Raw genomic sequence first — 16781 nt, forward strand, 5'->3', positions numbered from 1 at the left:
TGTTGCTTGATTATTTTTTAATTTCTGAAGATTACCCTTAACCTTCCCCTCCCTCCCACATATCCCCCACCTTCTCCTCCTGTCATTCTTCATCCACGCGTGCTGTACAGGTCCGCATCCTCAGGGCTGGCCTGGCCAAGGTCAATTAGCTTAGGGTCTGGTGCAAATTTGGGTTTCCCTGGAAATACAAAAAATATTATTTTATAGTGGACATCAATATCTGATAAAGAAGATTAAGCCAACTGTTTAGATGAAGATATTTTCTGAGAGGCAGCTGGTAGGAGGAGCTGTAGGAGGACGAGCTCATTGTAATGGCTGTAATGGAATAAATGGAACGATATCATGCATACAGAAACCACGTTGGACTCTGTTCCATTCAATCCATTACAATGAACCCATCCTCCTATAGCTCCTCCCACCAGCCTCTACTGCTTCACATTGATTTTTGTGACTCACCAGCAGTTTTTGTTACAAACACAGATGGCTCCTCTGTTGTAGCTGGAGGAGTAGCCTCGTCAACAGGAGCAGGTGCAGTCTCTTCAGATACAGGAGGTGGGTCAGCAACCCCCTCTATAGGTGCAGGGGCAGCCTCTTCTGCTGCAGGGGGTGAAGGAGCAGCCTCCTCCTCAACAGGTGCAGGGGGTGAAGGAGCAGCTTCCTCCTCAACATGTGCAGGGGGTGAAGGAGCAGCTTCCTCCTCAACAGGTGCAGGGGGTGAAGGAGCAGCTTCCTCCTCAACAGGTGCAGGGGGTGGAAGCTCTGTCTCTTCAGCAGGAGGTGGGAGAGGAATAACTTCCTCTGCTGGGGGAGGTGCAGGGACAGCCTCAACAGGGGCAGGTGCAGGAATCTCTTCAGCAGGTGAAGCAGCAGCTTCCTCAACAGGAGGTGCAGGCACAAGGGCCGTCTGAACAGCCCCTTGCTCCACCACTGTGACTACCTCAGGTTCAGCAGGCTCAGTGTCAATAGAATCCTCTGCAGGGGCCACCTCTGTGGTGGGCTGAGGGGCAGGCTCAACCACAGATGGAGCACCCTCTACGGGGCCTGAGGTAAAACTAGGTTCAGTGGGGGAAGCCTTGTCAACAGCAGGCATGTCTGGTTCAGGTGATTCAGCTTCAGGGAGGGGCTTTGCCTCTGACACTTCTGGCTCAGGGATGGTAGCTTGCGGGGCTTGCTGCTTGTAAACAGGAAAACGTTGGTCAAGTTCTGTTTAATCCATAAAAATATGCTGTTCAAACTCAAGTTTTCAACTCCTGAGAGTGCTTTAAACAGTTTGTTAGATCTATAAATCATTGACCTAGCTAGAACGCTGGTACTCAAGTTTTCCACAGTGAAAACCATTTAGATATAAGAACAGACTAGATGAAAAAAGCGTCAATAGTCTGTTGTACCTCAAGACTGACAGTTGGAGGAGTTACTTCTTTGGGCTTTGATTTAAATATTGATGCAGTGTACTGGCTTGCTGCATACATCTTCTGCCCCGTCATCTGCAGAAGAACAGAAACACATTGTTAGGCACCTATGGCAAAACACAGGGAATCCACAAGTTTCAGCTACAGTTTTAGCTCATATGCACATGGATGTTACAAAAATGTACATACAGTTGAAGTCGGACGTTTACATACACCTTAGCCAAATAGATTTCAACTCAGTTTTTCACAATTCCTGACATTTAATCAAAGTAAAAATTCCCTGTTTTAGGTCAGTTAGGATCACCACTTTATTTTAATTATGTGAAATGTCAGAAGAAAAGTAGAGAGAATGATTTATTTCAGCTTTTATTTCTTTCATCACATTCCCAGTGGGTCAGAAGTTTACATACACTCAATTAGTATTTGGTAGCATTGCCTTTAAATTGTTTAACTTGGGTCAAACGTTTTGGGTAGCCTTCCACAAGTTTCCCCACAATAAATTGGGTGAATTTTGGCCCATTCCTCCTGACAGAGCTGGTGTAACTGAGTCAGGTTTGCAGGCCTCCTTGCTCACACATGCTTTTTCAGTTCTGCCCACAAATGTTCTATGGGATTGAGGTCAGGGCTTTGTGATGGCCACTCCAATACCTTGATTTTGTTGTCCTTAAGACATTTTGCCACAACATTTGAAGTATGCTTGGGGTCATTGTCCATTTGGATGACCCATTTGCGACTAAGCTTTAACTTCCTGACTGATGTCTTGAGATGTTGCTTCAATATATCCACATAATTTTCCTTCCTCATGAAGCCATCTATTTTGTGAAGTGCACCAGTCCCTCCTGCAGCAAAGCACCCCCACAACATGATGCTGCCACCCCCGTGCTTCACGGTTGGGATGGTGTTCTTCGGCTTGCAAGCATCCCCCTTTTTCCTCCAAACATAACGATGGTCATTATGGCCAAACAGTTCTATTTTTGTTTCATCAGACCAGAGGACATTTCTCCAAAAAGTACAATCTTCGTCCACATGTGCAGTTGCAAACCGTAGTCTGTCTTTTCTGGCGGTTTTGGAGCAGTGGCTTCTTCCTTGCTGAGCGGTGTTAATACTTGCATACTATTGTTTGTACAGATGAACGTGGTACCTTCAGGCGTTTGGAAATTGCTTCCAAGGATGAACCAGACTTGTGGAGGTCTACAATTTTTTTTCTGAGGTCTTGGTTGATTTCTTTTGATTTTCCCATGATGTCAAGCAAAGAGGCACTGAGTTTGAAGGTAGGCCTTGAAATACATCCACAGATACACCTCCAATTGACTCAAATTATGTCAATTAGCCTATCAGAAGCTTCTAAAACCATGACATCATTTTCTGGAATTTTCCAAGCCGTTTAAAGGCACAGTCAACTTAGTGTATGTAAACTTCTGAGTCACTGGAATTGTGATACAGTGAATTATAAGTTAAATAATCTGTCTGTAAACAATTGTTGGAAAAATGACTTGTGTCATGCAAAGTAGATGTCCTAACGTCATGCCAAAACTATAGTTTGTTAACAAGAAATTTGTGGAGTGGTTGAAAAACTAGTTTTAATGACTAACCTAAGTGTATGTAAACTTCCGACTTCAACTGTACATCTGCATAAAAAATTAAAAATAAATTATATTGCGCAATAATACAAAAGGTGTCTAAACAGTCTAAAGTATTGGATCTCATTGTATTTATATAATAGTATGTAAAAAGATCCTAGTGACACTCAAAAGGAAGCTGGGCCAAAAGTGTCCTGTACATTAATCTGTGGAATTGCTATACCTTTACAACACCCACTGTTTGAGTGGGGTAGCACACAGCCATGCCAACAGTGGCCATACCCAGAGGAACCCCCAGCCTCATCAGACGTGACCCTGCAGAGAAATAACCAGTCAGCTACTGTACATAGTGGAACATGATACCGAAGAGACATTTGGCAACCTGCTTTTCAGACATTCTACTGCAATGTGTACATTTCAGATCATCTATAATAATGGTCAATAATCTGGGCCGTATTCAGAGATGTGAAACGTTCTGTACATTGCAGATAGATGTAGAATGATTCAATCAGACACAATGCCCTATTCTATCGGAGACAATCATATTGGTTTTACACAACACATTTCTTTCTGAACTATCTGTAATGTTACATCCTCCTGAACAGCGGACTTCCCGCAATATCTTTAATGCAGCAACTCATTACCTTTCCTTGCCAGGATCAGACCCGCTAACCCAGAGACTGTGATTACACCGACCCTCGGCATAAAACCAGGAGGAGGATCACTCAGGAACTCATATGTATCTAGGTAAAATAAACATGGAAAAAAGGTTTTGCAGAGATAGCAGAACAGACCTACTCATGTGTCAACAGAACTCCCCCACTCCTCACCGTGTCCAGCAGTATAGACTGTTACAGCTCCGACCTTGACAGAGGTATAAGCATTCTGGAAAAACAATGGTAAAACATTTGCACAAAATACAACTTGTTTGCAAAACAAACCAACTGAGCTGAGATATTACATAAGTTATACCACAAAAGCAGCCATTTTGATAAAGTCCCTCACCTATCGATCTCATGGCATCTAACACAAAATTAGAGTTCTCAGTAAGAGTCGATTTTTACAATAACTGAACTAAAGAGCCATTCCAAAACTTCCTGCATGTCATTCTTAAAAACGTATATTGATGAATATTCAACATCAGCCGACACAACCAGTCAGTCAGTCACCAGTGATAGAGATCATCAGAACCAGTTAGTGTTTCTATACCTTAACGGCTCTAACGTATGGCTGCAGCCCCACCCGGACCACACCCAGCCCGTTCTGCAGAGCTCCAGGCTGCTCATCCATGTAGTGCGTTGCTGGAGGGTCTGGAGCATAGATGGACAACTGAGGACAGTACAATAGATCAATAGGATCATCATTGGAGGCAATAGTCACATACATCAGGTTTCAAGTTCATTGTCACGTGCACAAGCCCAGCGAAATGCCCTTCTTGCTTGCTCTTTCCCAGCAATGCAGTAATGAATATCAGTAGTACTATAAAACATGTATAAAAAAAAAATTAAAGTACAACAAAAACATATGAGAAATAAGTAACTGTTCTTGAGTAAATTCTACATCTTGGTTCTTAGATTACCTCTCTAGGGGAGAGCAGCACAGTCTCTGTTTTGTCCTGACTCATGGCATAAACTCGAAACGAGGCCAATCCCATTGCTGCTGGGATCACCGCCAGCTTCACTACCTGCAGATAAACACACAAACAACACAGACCTTTGTCAGGATAGGCCTAAAGTGGTTTTCCAGTCTGAAATTCACATCAACAGTTATTGATGAAGCACAGTTGAATCCAGTAAAATATAGACTTACACCCGTTTTGTGCATTTTTACATTTTAGTCATTTTAGCAGACGCTCTTATCCAGAGCGACTTACAGTAGTGAATACATTGCATACATTTTTTTTTCTTTCGTACTGGTCCCCCATGGGAATCGAACCCACAACCCTGGCGTTGCAAACACCATGCTCTACCAACTGAGCCAGCCAGTCCTACTTTGGACCTATATTGGACAATATTTTACTGTAACTGATGTTGAAAATGATAGGCCTAAAGATAATTATTCAAATGGCAATTATGATACTGCATCGTCATTAGTGATTATTATATCGATATTTGAATCCAATTATCGATTTGTATTATTTTTTTACTACTGTAGGTAGCACTTTTATTTCCCTGACTGATAAAAAAATCGTTTTCTTTCTTTCGTCTCTTTGCAGTAGGCATATAGTTAGCCCATTCATAGACACTAACTACTGTAACATGCAGACCAGACCGCTCGCGTGCATGCTGACTTTGTTCACCCACACCAGACTCGATCAGGACATGCAGGTTGAAATATCAAAACAAACTCTGAACCAACTATATTAATTTGGGGACAGGTCGAAAAGCATTAAACATGTATGGCAATTTAGCTAGCTAGCTTGCTGTTGCTAGTTAATTTGTCCTGGGATAAGCATTGGGTTGTTATTTTACCTGAAATGCACAAGGTCCTCTAAGACAATTAATTCACAGATAAAAGGTTAAAAGTTAATCTCTCCTCCTTCAGGCGTCGTCTTCTTCGGGTCTTTGTATGGCGGTTGGCAACCAAACTTTAAGCCCTATACAGGTGTGTAGTAAGTGAACCTATTGTTTTGGGGAAATCATTTCTCATTGATATGAAGGATACATTCCTTATTTCTACAAAACCATACCACAAGCGATGCTTTGGTAACTTTCAGGGCTCTTAACAAAAGTCCCCCAGAAGATGTAGTTGTCAATAGGGGCTAACATGCTGACCACACCGCCCATGTGTGTACGAACATTGCAATATAAATGTACACATGTTATTCAATCGTTGCACCCACACTGTTCGCTAGCGTCTGTGTAGCCAGGCGCTAAAATAGAACTTGGTTGTATTTGTGACTCTTGATGTGCTGCGTGGGTGATTGAAAGATGAACTGAGGTCCACACTCCAGTCTAGTTGGTAATGCACCTTAGTGTTCCCACATGGCCATATCTCCATGTTACAGCGCTTGTTTACTGAAGACAGGGACTAAAACCTATGATAATTAGCTAGGCTATCTGTGTAAGCGTTACTGGTTCGAGGCACACGTATGATCTGTGCAAATCTGCAGCAGTAAGTATCTTTTTTTATTTGAAATATTCATTCTCACTGATAAGGGCTATATGTTTCAAACCGGCGACATGATGATTATTGATGTTTCTAACCTTTAAAACACAGCAACATGATTGTCGTTCACATGGAGCCAGCCGCGGGCGAAGCTAACCATTGAAAACCCTACAGAGAAGTTATATAGTGAGCAATATGTTTGGAACATCAAATCGCAATTAAAATCTCAGTATGGAATCGAAATAGGCCTATAGCTAGAATCGTAACACATATCGGCACCCACGTATGGTGATAATATCATGAGGTCTCTGGCAAGTCCCAGCCCTAATTGTCATGAATAGTATTAGTTATCAGAACAGTATTTTCTTATTAAATCATTGCATTTGTTTTTTTACCAAGAATGCAATATTAATTTGATCCTGATCAGAGAGAAGACATTGACCTTGTTGAGCAGGATCTTCTAGAGTGAAATAATGAACGTTTAAATGGATACAATTAAGCTAGCTAACAAGTTTAGGACAGATGTCGAAGGTCACCTTAATCTTCTTTAATCATATTTAAAGAGTAGGCTACCTACAATGTTAATCCTGAAATACAGAAATACTGGGCTACATTACTATACAATTTTAGATCTACTTCAAACTCCACATTCGTCGATAGCTAGAACATAGACATAGTCCAACCACAATAATTTGCGTTTGTACAACATGTTCTAAAAGGGGCGTGTAGCAAACTGCATGTTATATTGACGCTATTCTGGTCAATTTATACACATACCGAAATACACAATGTAAATTATTCGACCTTTTTAAAAGACCTTAGAGTCCCAGCTCAAACTCGAGGAAAACATGGTTTTCATGGTAGAAAACTTACCGTGGCAGCCATGATGGTACCTCCCCCTCAGAGTCTTACCGGTGTCGATAAGGGACCAACTTTATCATAGGAAAACGCGTTAAATCCTGTTTGACTGTTTCTGACGCTAAATTAATTTTACTGGTCAGTGTATATGACCTCGAAAGTAACAATGCTATACAGAAAGCAATGTTAATAATCAGTTCTCCTCTTTATTTAAAGAGTAGTGTTCTTCATTCCTTGTCCTATCCTCAAAAAAGCCTGAACATGTCCCTGCAGGGTCCCAGTTCAGTTCAGAGTAGCCTCATTTTGTAACGTTTTATTATCGAAATAAATACACAGAAATGCATTCATTTGTGCGGTAATTCAGTTTATTGGTTTTACAACTTAAATTTTACAACCTTGTACTATATATATTTCTGAGAAACAAAAGCTACTTTTGATTCATAGGAAGAATAAATGTATTTCTCTTTCTCAAGAACAACGTTTTTATAAGTTAATGTACAGATAAACAGATAATAATATACTTCCAAAAAAGAGCAATATGTTCCTTTTTTAATGTCGCAGTGCAACTTACATCTTAGCTACACACCTGCGCAGTTGTACGATGAGGTGCACACCTCCAAAATAACACAGTGGAACCCTGGACAGATTGGACAGATTTCATGTACAATGTTTTAAAACATTGTGAGAACAATTACATTCTGGTTAAATGAAATACATTCTACAATACATGTACTGCTCTTCATAAAATTTGAGAATTTAGAGCAACAACTGCGGACGTTTTAGAAGTGTTAGTAGCCTATATGTCTATTATGACATGTAGCCGGGCCAGTGTAGTTATTCTGTATAACAAATGTACTGACACCTAAAAGCATTTTAAGTACCAGGACACAACACTGGATGATAATTGCAGGTGAATTGAAGCAATGTCAATATCCTGCCAGGAATAGGGTACTAAGTATTAAGCGGCGCGAAGAAAAACATTATCATTGAAATTTGATAGAAGTAAAATAGAAACAAGTAAAAGAAAGTCAAGTAAATAGGCCTAGAAAAGAAACAACCAAGTGTGTCAAACTTTAAAAATGTGTTATGAGTTCTTGATCATGTATTTTGCGCAGATAGAATGCAGTCACATTGAAGTACTACAGTACTACTTCTCAACCTGTAGAAATAAACAACTTAAGCAGATACATATACGTTGACAATTTCCGGGATCCTTTTTAAAATAAACCAGTATATATCACATATAAAATCAACAGAGACACAGAAAGGGAACAGAATACATGAGCAGAACTCAGGACCTGAATCAATCCTGAAGATCAGGAGGTAATTTCTGTAACAGCTGGAGTGAAGCAAAAACAGTCATTCAGGAGACGCAATGCTTTTTGTGTTTTATATCATTTTTCTAAGAAAAATATAAGTACAAAGATTCTGTGGTCACAGAATCTAAAGATTGCATTCACAAGTATATAGTTCACAGTTTTAAATAGAGGGTGCTGCTATGCAAACAATATAATATTTTTCGTTAACACATTTCTCAACCCCAATGCCCACATGTACATGTTTACTACCATGCAGATGTTTGATTTAAAAAATCAATTTCACCAACAAATTCTATAATGATGGCCAAAATCATAATAGCTACAAAGAGATATCAATAAATGTAAAAGTTTCATTCCGGTGAGCTGTGTTTGGCTAAACTACTTTGTTTAAATTTCAAACAAAATCTACATAATTATACATACATGATAAACATGCAACATCCGTACATACAACAGAAATGCATTATAAAACCCTACTGAGCCTCATACACTGAAAGCCCAAATACCTCCGTCTCTCTCTCTTTCTCTCTCTCTCTCTCTTTCTCTCTCTTTCTTTCTTCCTCACACACCCCTCTTCTCTCCACACTTATACATACAATACATACTTTTACATAGATTGGGTCTTTCTTTCCGGGGGTTTCAGGGTCACACAGTACCATGGTGACCCAGTAGGGGGTGCATTGTTGTAATCAGAATGATGCCTATTAGCCAGTCGCTACATAGCTCTCTCTTAAAGCAGCTTTAAAGGGGAAATAAAAAAATGAAATAAAAACTAAACTCCCTTCCTCTTAAGCAAGCAATGAAATAAGAAAAAATACAATAGAAGAAAAAAATGCATTGCATCAGCCAAAAACAGTTATTGTCTTTTTAGTTGTTAAGTTCTCTTTCAATCTATCATTTGTTGCATTTTCTGTTTTAAAGATAATGAATGATAGTTTCTCTTCAGGCATGCAGAATGGCACCCCGTGGGGGCCTTATTTTATCCAATATACAGTATATACACCAACCGTTACTCTTATGTTTGACCTCAGTGCAGTATGTACACATATTACAGTGATTGGTTTGTCAGTTAGTTTGCTGTGAATGGTGATGGTAGACCCTGGCTGCATGAACGATTGCGGGGGAAGAGATAATGGCATGATTCCACAGTGTCTCCTTGTTACTTTGTCTCTGAGCACTCGTGTCTCAAACGTGAGTTTCGATGAAGGAGTGGGTGTGCATCATCAGTGGTGGGGACAGGGGTGAGAGGTCGGATCCCTCGGGGTGGGGCTCTGTCGGGACGGAGCTGAACTCACAGATGTCCACAAACAGCTCATGGTGCTGCTGCTTCCACTGCTGGAACTTCTGGGAGTTTAGACCGGAGTCGTCCAGCACTTGGCTGATAATGGCCAGATCACCCTCTTTGGCCTGTGGGAAAACATCAGTTAGTGTTTGGCTTACATACTACCCCAATGACCCCACTCATATGCCATCTCACTCTCATCACCATAGACAGCCACCTACTGGACCTGTACCACCCTCTGTACCTCCATAAGACTTCACCCTGCCCTATGACTGGGCCACAGCCTGCCCTGTGGCTGTGTCCCGCCCTCTCCGTACCTTGAGTGTGCTGCGCAGGGCACGAATGCGGTGCAGCTTGTCGTTGATGACAGGGTCGTTGCAGCGCTTGACAAAGGAGCGTCTGAAATCCTGTTTAGTGGAGGGCCTCTGCTCCCCCAGGGCAGACAGGCTGGCCCGCTCTATGGAGCGATACAGCTCCTGGAAGCCATCCACTCCCTGATGATCATGACCTCGCTCTTTAGACTGAGAATCTGAAGGGGGAAAGTAGGACAGGATTTCAAAGCTCCATGCTAAACCTAATTCAACCAACTTGGATAAAAGCTTTACAATGTACCTTGTCATCAAATAAATATATAATCAAGGCATAACAAGGTATATGTGTAACTTGAAGTCTGAGGAGTCCTAAAGAGAAGCCTGGCGAGAGCAGGAAGTGCTAGAGTGCATCCTTACCTTGGTGTTTCTTGGAGTTGTGCTTTCTGAATGGCACCTCGTCGTCCTCACTCCTCTCCTCTGAGGGTCCTGCTGAGTGCAAGCTTCCCTTGGTGCCCTGCACGTCCCTGTTCCGGGGCAGGCTCTGGCTGCGCTGCTTGTGGGCACAGTGAAGGCGCTGCTCACGCTCCTCTATGTCCACCAATGGGAAGGGCCCATCTCTGTCAGGTTGTCGGCGCCTCTGGGCGGGCAGTGTGGCCTGGCGACGGCGCTCAGGGGACATAAGCAGCTGACCCATTCCCATGTGGCCGCTGCCGTAGCCCCCGTCACCCTCCCCTGGCACGGTCTGCAGAAAGTGGAGGCCCGAGCTGGTGAGGGGCGTCTCAATCAGGTCCTGCCAGGAGCGGCGTTGGGTGTCACGGAGGGTGGGGCGGAGGGTGGGGCGGCAGCCGGAGGGCTGTGTGCTCCCAGGGATGTCCGGACGGGAGTCCTCAGCTGAGGAGTGGGAGTACGTGGACTCACTGGAGAAGTGGCGCTCAGGGAATGGACTGGAGGAGTTCACCTGGAAGGGGGCCAGTGGACAGAGGTATTTAATGATATTGATAGAACCACTATGTGTGTGTGTGTGTGTGTGTGTGTGTGTGTGTGTGTGTGTGTGTGTGTGTGTGTGTGTGTGTGTGTGTGTGTGTGTGTGTGTGTGTGTGTGTGTGTGTGTGTGTGTGTGTGTGTGTGCGTGTGCGTGTGCGTGTGTGCGCGCGCGCGCAGTGAACGTGTACATGTGAGTGTGTGTTCCAGAGTGTGAACCAGTGGCCTGCACTCACAGATGGGGTGCGGTGGTAGGTGTCACAGCGAGATGACATGCCCTCTTGTTTCAGAGTCATAGAACCATCCATCTCATCCTGGTCACTCTCACTCCAATAATCTGAAACATCAAAGTTAAACATCAATAAACTTAACAGCTTGGGTGACCTCATCCATACCAATACTGTATGTCTTGCACTACAGTACAATAGGCATTGATCTAATACAATTACCTAACATTTCACTTCAATGTCCTTAAATCAATTGATTTACACATCACAACAATGTTGTTTGATGTCACTAAATATGTAGTCAGATTGTCCTACCTTCATCAGGGCGTGGAACCTTATCGTCAGGTGTGTAGCCAATCGCCGCCAGCCCCAGCCGGTTCATCCATCTAAATGGGTAACAGGACAGGGTGCAGATACACAACATGAGATGGTTAACTGACTAACTGATACCATACTGGGTGTGGTAGGAGGTTTGATGTGTTATGTTGCACTGTAGTCTATATTTCTTAAGAATATTCATTAACAGTTTGCATTGAAGAGAAGGAAGTACATCGGTGTTATGATATGCAGTCTTTCTGAATCCTCTCAAATCCTTTATTTAGCAAATGCTACTCAATCAATAAAGGGCATTTGTGATCAACACTGCCACATAATTACAAAGAAAAAAGCCAGAGGTAATAACAAGTCAATCAGTCCCAACCCAAGGGAAAGATTCAACTGTTTCTGATAAACAAAGCAGTAGCTGCTGACCCAGAGGGCTCTATGAAACAAGAGACTTACTGCTCTTTATCATCTTACTCTATCTCAGTAGAAAAAAATACAAAAATAAAGTCTCAGTAGAACAACACTACAGACACCTAAAGTAGATTTTCTTATTCCTCATGTTTGCGAACGAAAGGAGAACTATGTCACAGCTCCAGCTATGAATTCTCTGAAACTGAGAATGTTCTTAGATAATATGTAAGCTAAAGTACATGCTGTTACAATCAAGAGAGCATTTTATGAAATAAGCACACTAACTAACCCTACCATCAAAGTACAGGTAGTAATGCTAGGAAAAAATGGTGTTACCTGTTCATCTCCTCCAAACAGTCTGTGGCGAAAAAGAAACTCTTGATTTTGGGATGGCAGGCTTTGAAGGCACTGTAGCAGGAACAGAAACAACATCTAATTAGTCTGTACAGTCTTGTAGATCATCTGATGCTTAAACATCTCCATTTTGCATTACTTCATTCTGTTAGCCTGAGATCCAGACCATGTGGTACAATGGCCAGGTAGATGTACTGTATACTGTTCCTGTAGCCCTTTCCTGCAGTCAAATGACCTAGGGGCTCCCGGCACTGCATCTCAGTGCAAGAGGCATCAATGCAGTCCCTGGTTCGAATCCAGGCTGCATCACATCCGGCCGTGATTAGGACTCCCATAGGGCGGTGCACAATTGGCCCAGCGTCGTCCGGGTTTGGTCGGGGTAGACCGTCATTGTAAATAAGAATTTGTTCTTAACTGACTTGCCTAATTACATTTTAAAAAGTGGCCTCATGGGTGGAATGTTTTTAATATTTTCATAATTAGATTATTAATAAACATTATTTAAAAAAACAGAACATCTGGTGTTTCTATATCAAACGGTTTAATATTGGGATGCAAACTGAAAATGTAATACACTTCAACATGGTACAGATGTCTTCTTTTCTTAAAGCCCATAACTATGTGTGTGAGGTGTTTACTTTTGTTTCAAAGTGGATTTGTTTAAGACTACCAAGAAACACTGTGTGACCCTTCTCAGGTGGAAATAGACACCTATTAATTACTTCTGCCACTTTGTGCCACGGCTATTTAAAGCCCTCGTTATTCAAATCAAATAATTATGCCACGCAACGGCATCATCTGTTTTTGTGTTTCATTTAGACTTTGTGTTTTCTTTTACATCCCCAGGTTCACTAACAGATTGAGAGACAAAAAAACATGAATCACAAAAACACTCACTGTTTCCTTCTGCATTCAATTGCTCTATCTATTCGGAACTCAGGTAGGCTGATGAAACCTTCAGCCTTCTCATCCTAGGAAGGGAGAGGTAAGGGAAATGAGAAGCAATACATTCCAGTATGTCTGTAGAGATGACACACCTCATTAAGGATATCAGACATACTGGAATGTACTGTACACTACATGACACTGCAACATAAATGGTTCAGTGTCTGGAATATGGCTATGTTTGTGTGAGTTACCAAGACAACTCTGCAGATAGTGTTGGTAAACAGCAAGCCTGTTGTGGCAGATAAGAGAAAATAAAGTCTTGTTTGACAGCTGTAATGTACTTGTCAGAGAGCAGCTTACATTCTGGTTGGTGTACCAGTAGAGCGAGGAGTCCTTGAGGATGAACCAGTACTTCTTCCACTTCTGGGTGAAGTAGCCCTTGGCATCCTTCTTCTTCCACAGCCAGCCCTCACAGTCCCCATGGCCCAGGTCCTTACAGGAGATACGCCTACGGCTAGCGCTAGTCAGAGAACCTGGGTGGAGAGCAGGATATCACAGGGAATTCTCATAGACACATGAACACACTAAACATTCCCGGGATGATATCCTCAGTACTAGCATAATTTCAAACCCATCACAAATCCTAATATAAAATGATTGACCACCAAAAGAATCCTCACAGTGAATGGATTTATCCCACGTCTCACCTTTGGTCCTCTTTTTGGTCTTAGTCCTTAAAGACGCATAGTGAAATGACTGCAAGGAGAGGGAAGAGGAGAGGGTTTGATTAGAAGAGGTGTCTAAAGTACAGGACTCATACCAGGGGAGTAACAGTAGTATTTAAATCTTTGACTTTACCTTCCTCATGGATGAGCCTCCTTGTCTTTCGATGCCAAAACTAGCATACCTGAGGAGAGGGGAGATCAGGTTTGTAAGCCTACAACAAAATGGATGCTAATCCTCTTTATCTGGGGATGAGATCATCCTGTACTGGTATCAAACTAATCCTTACATGGATATTATTCATCATAAAAAGCAGAATCGTAACTTGATATCTACTGTATGCGAGTAAAATATGAATGTATATTCCATTGACATGAATGCATAAGTTACATGGAGTACATTAAACATTGATTTGTTTGAGTCTATCTCATGCTAGAATTCATCCCAAAGAACTTAGTATCGGTATCATTCCCATGGCTGGCCTGAATGCCCATCTGGAAATGGCTCTACTGACGGGTGGTACCGTGGTACTGAAACATGGACACTGACTGAAGAAATGGACATCACATAGCATTCTCAATATAAGTCTCACTACTTACTTTTGTAATACACTCAGATCCAGCTTTCCTACTGTCAATCATAGTGTATTAGGTACAGAAACATCTCTTTTGGGTGTGTAACATGCAGTGGACTGGATGTCAAACACATAGAGGTATCTGACCATCATACTGACACCTTGGCTTGAACATAATTGCTCTTCACCTACCCATATACTCGGTGTACAAACTGAGCGCCAGTGCATCCATTCTACCAAAGAGAATGATCTAAACTAAGGCCTGATACATTTGGACAAGTACTGTATTGTTTCCAGCAAGTGAAAGAAGTGAGCTAAACCACAGAGCAGGTGGCAGGAAATCCAATTCAGCCAGTCTCTGTGTCTCAGTAGAGCTCAGCACAGCACAACGGAAACCGCTGAGGGGATGTGCTGCGCATGTCGGCCATTTATGAACACCTTAATCAGCACTCATCACTGTAAAAATGGCTGAGAGGACTTCTCTACTGCCAGATCTACTGTACTATTTTATAACTACATGGTTGGAGCACCCACTGAACACTGACTGTGGGAAAGATGTTGAATTGGGTTGGATTGTAGCATCAATTGGAACAAAGCACAGTGTTTCTTAAATCGAATCAGAAAATATGATTTAGGTCAGTGAAGGGTAAAGAAGAAATATTGCCTGCTTGGCAACCCTCATGATGTATGTTTAAATGTCATTCCCTTGAGGTCATTTCAATTAAGTTAATCAATTGTAACAACACACTGAAGGCAAAAATAATCTCAACTAGGATAATTCATATGATGGTATGCAGGATGACAGCAATTTACTTTACTCAAAAGAGTCATTGGTTGAATAAAAATAATTTGCAGAAGTGGGGAACTAATATACTGTAAATCCAATATCAAAACATTCACAATATAAAGTACTGTATATATCAGTGAAATGTTGATAGTTGATAAAAAGCTTTCGATTTACTGATAGCAGTATGATACAAACCAAATTGGAAGGTAGTCCCACACATCATTTTTTTTTTAAATCATTAAATAAATCAATGTTCTTCACAAAATCATCCCTAGATTGTCCCCTTGACCCCATGGAGAAGAAATGCTCACTTACCTGTCAGTGTCAGCTCTCAGTGTGTCTCCAGCTCTCTGCGGAAAGGTAAAGAGCAGATTAGCGCATCAGAGAGAAAGAGAGAGAGAGAGATCATAGCACACTGTCATCTCAGAGGGTGGACTGTGTTTCCAGTTGTGACCAGGCAGGCAGATCAGAAGATCAGGGGCAGGAATCATGGGGTGTCTGGGGTTGTTGAAGTATGGGTGGCAGTGTGGCAAACTGACTCACTTATCTAATAGTGTGACCTCAAAAACGCTTTAACCACAAAAACATCACTGCTCTGTGACACAAATATGTTGAATCTGCATTGCCAAACCACTATGCCACTATGTCTGACTGCGTTAATAGCCATATTGTCATTCTTGATGCAGGTTGACAAATAAAAACAGTAGCTGTGATGACTCACGTGGTACATTGGCACAGTGTTGCTCTCAGGCAGTGAGAAGGACAGGCCCTCTGGGGGTCCTGAGTCCAGTCTGATGGGCGGGGCCAGCATGGATGGGCTGATGGGATAGCTGGGGCTGCTGGGGTTGTGGCTCTTCTTGCGGGAACGCCGCCCAGTGTCCCGCTTGCATTCCCTGGAAACATCTGGCTCCTCCTGGATCACCAGGATCTTGTCGTCGCTCAGGTAACGTAGCAGGGAGTTGTCTGAGTCTAGCAGAGGTCAGGGAAGGAGGGAAAGGGGGTGCAAAGTTGTGTCATTTGGAAGCCCAGAGAGGTTGGTATTTGTTCATTAGGAGTCCTAGAGTGCCTATCACATTCAAATGCTTGATGGCAAAACAAACTCTTACCAAAGGTATAATGAAGCATCATTTGAAAGGAAAATAAACTTTCAGAAGATTTCTGGTTCGATACTTGCGTTCTGACGTTGAGTCAAAGTGTGAGCAGCCCCTGAGGTAATGTTTAATGTTGTTTCCATAGCTTTAGTCCATAGCGCTTCATTAACCTCACAGACCTGCATGTTTCCACAGAAACCAACCTCTGTCACGTTACCTTCCATCAGTGAGGGCAGGCCTTCAACAGTGTGTGGTTTCAGAGCAGAGGGAGGCAGCTATGTTCTTTATATCAGCACTCGCTATTTATAACACAAGTCGTGGGAGTGAGATGCTCTCACTACAGCTCACTCAACATAACTGCTATACATAGTCTCACAAAGCTAACCACCACTAAAATCAGTGCAAAACAAATATTAGGTTTTCAACTCAATTAATGCCTGACATGAACATGTTGTCTATATGTAATAGATTGAATCTCATTTTGTTAAAAAAAAAAAAATGGCTGAGCTTCTTGTGATAGCTTCATCTTTATACAGTGCAGTTTAAAAAGAGTT

The 16781-nt window shown here is 42.1% G+C and overlaps 2 protein-coding genes across 4 annotated transcripts in view; both read right to left on the minus strand.

Moving 5' to 3' along the window:
* On the minus strand, positions 1–7052 carry apool (apolipoprotein O like). 2 transcript variants are annotated; one of them, XM_014196855.3, is made up of 9 exons: positions 6971–7052; positions 4569–4673; positions 4199–4318; positions 3820–3874; positions 3634–3732; positions 3213–3304; positions 1389–1484; positions 457–1171; positions 1–178 (listed from the first exon to the last, which is right to left on the minus strand). In XM_014196855.3, the coding sequence occupies exons 1-9, from the start codon at positions 6980–6982 to the stop codon at positions 90–92; spliced, it is 1383 nt and encodes a 460-aa protein (XP_014052330.1). In that variant the 5' UTR covers positions 6983–7052; the 3' UTR covers positions 1–89. The 2 variants fall into 2 exon arrangements, with proteins under 2 accessions (XP_014052330.1, XP_014052332.1); XM_014196857.3 differs by lacking the exon at positions 6971–7052 and adding an exon at positions 6902–6933.
* Positions 7053–7302: 250 nt separating this feature from the next.
* LOC106603324 (connector enhancer of kinase suppressor of ras 2) overlaps positions 7303–16781 on the minus strand; it is a 64435-nt gene continuing 54956 nt past the window's right edge. For both annotated transcript variants that reach the window (XM_082974572.1, XM_014196858.3), the window contains 12 exons: positions 15858–16105; positions 15452–15486; positions 13911–13959; positions 13760–13808; positions 13413–13585; positions 13062–13135; positions 12147–12218; positions 11391–11461; positions 11085–11185; positions 10285–10825; positions 9874–10085; positions 7303–9681 (listed from right to left, as the gene is read on the minus strand). In XM_082974572.1, the coding sequence (XP_082830698.1) occupies positions 9460–9681; positions 9874–10085; positions 10285–10825; positions 11085–11185; positions 11391–11461; positions 12147–12218; positions 13062–13135; positions 13413–13585; positions 13760–13808; positions 13911–13959; positions 15452–15486; positions 15858–16105 (1847 nt within the window). In that variant the 3' untranslated portion in view covers positions 7303–9459. The remainder of the gene's footprint in view (positions 9682–9873; positions 10086–10284; positions 10826–11084; positions 11186–11390; positions 11462–12146; positions 12219–13061; positions 13136–13412; positions 13586–13759; positions 13809–13910; positions 13960–15451; positions 15487–15857; positions 16106–16781) is intronic.

Source organism: Salmo salar, chromosome 04 (genome assembly GCF_965601325.2).
Source record: "Salmo salar chromosome 04, fSalSal1, whole genome shotgun sequence".
Classification (NCBI taxonomy): domain Eukaryota; kingdom Metazoa; phylum Chordata; class Actinopteri; order Salmoniformes; family Salmonidae; genus Salmo; species Salmo salar.

Coding starts and splice junctions, on each gene's coding strand:
- apool (XM_014196855.3), bottom strand. Junction 3,875..4,198: donor CATACGTTAGAGCCGTTAAG/GTATAGAAACAC, acceptor TTGTTTTTCCAG/AATGCTTATACCTCTGTCAA. Junction 1,172..1,388: donor CTCCAACTGTCAGTCTTGAG/GTACAACAGACT, acceptor GTTTACAAGCAG/CAAGCCCCGCAAGCTACCAT.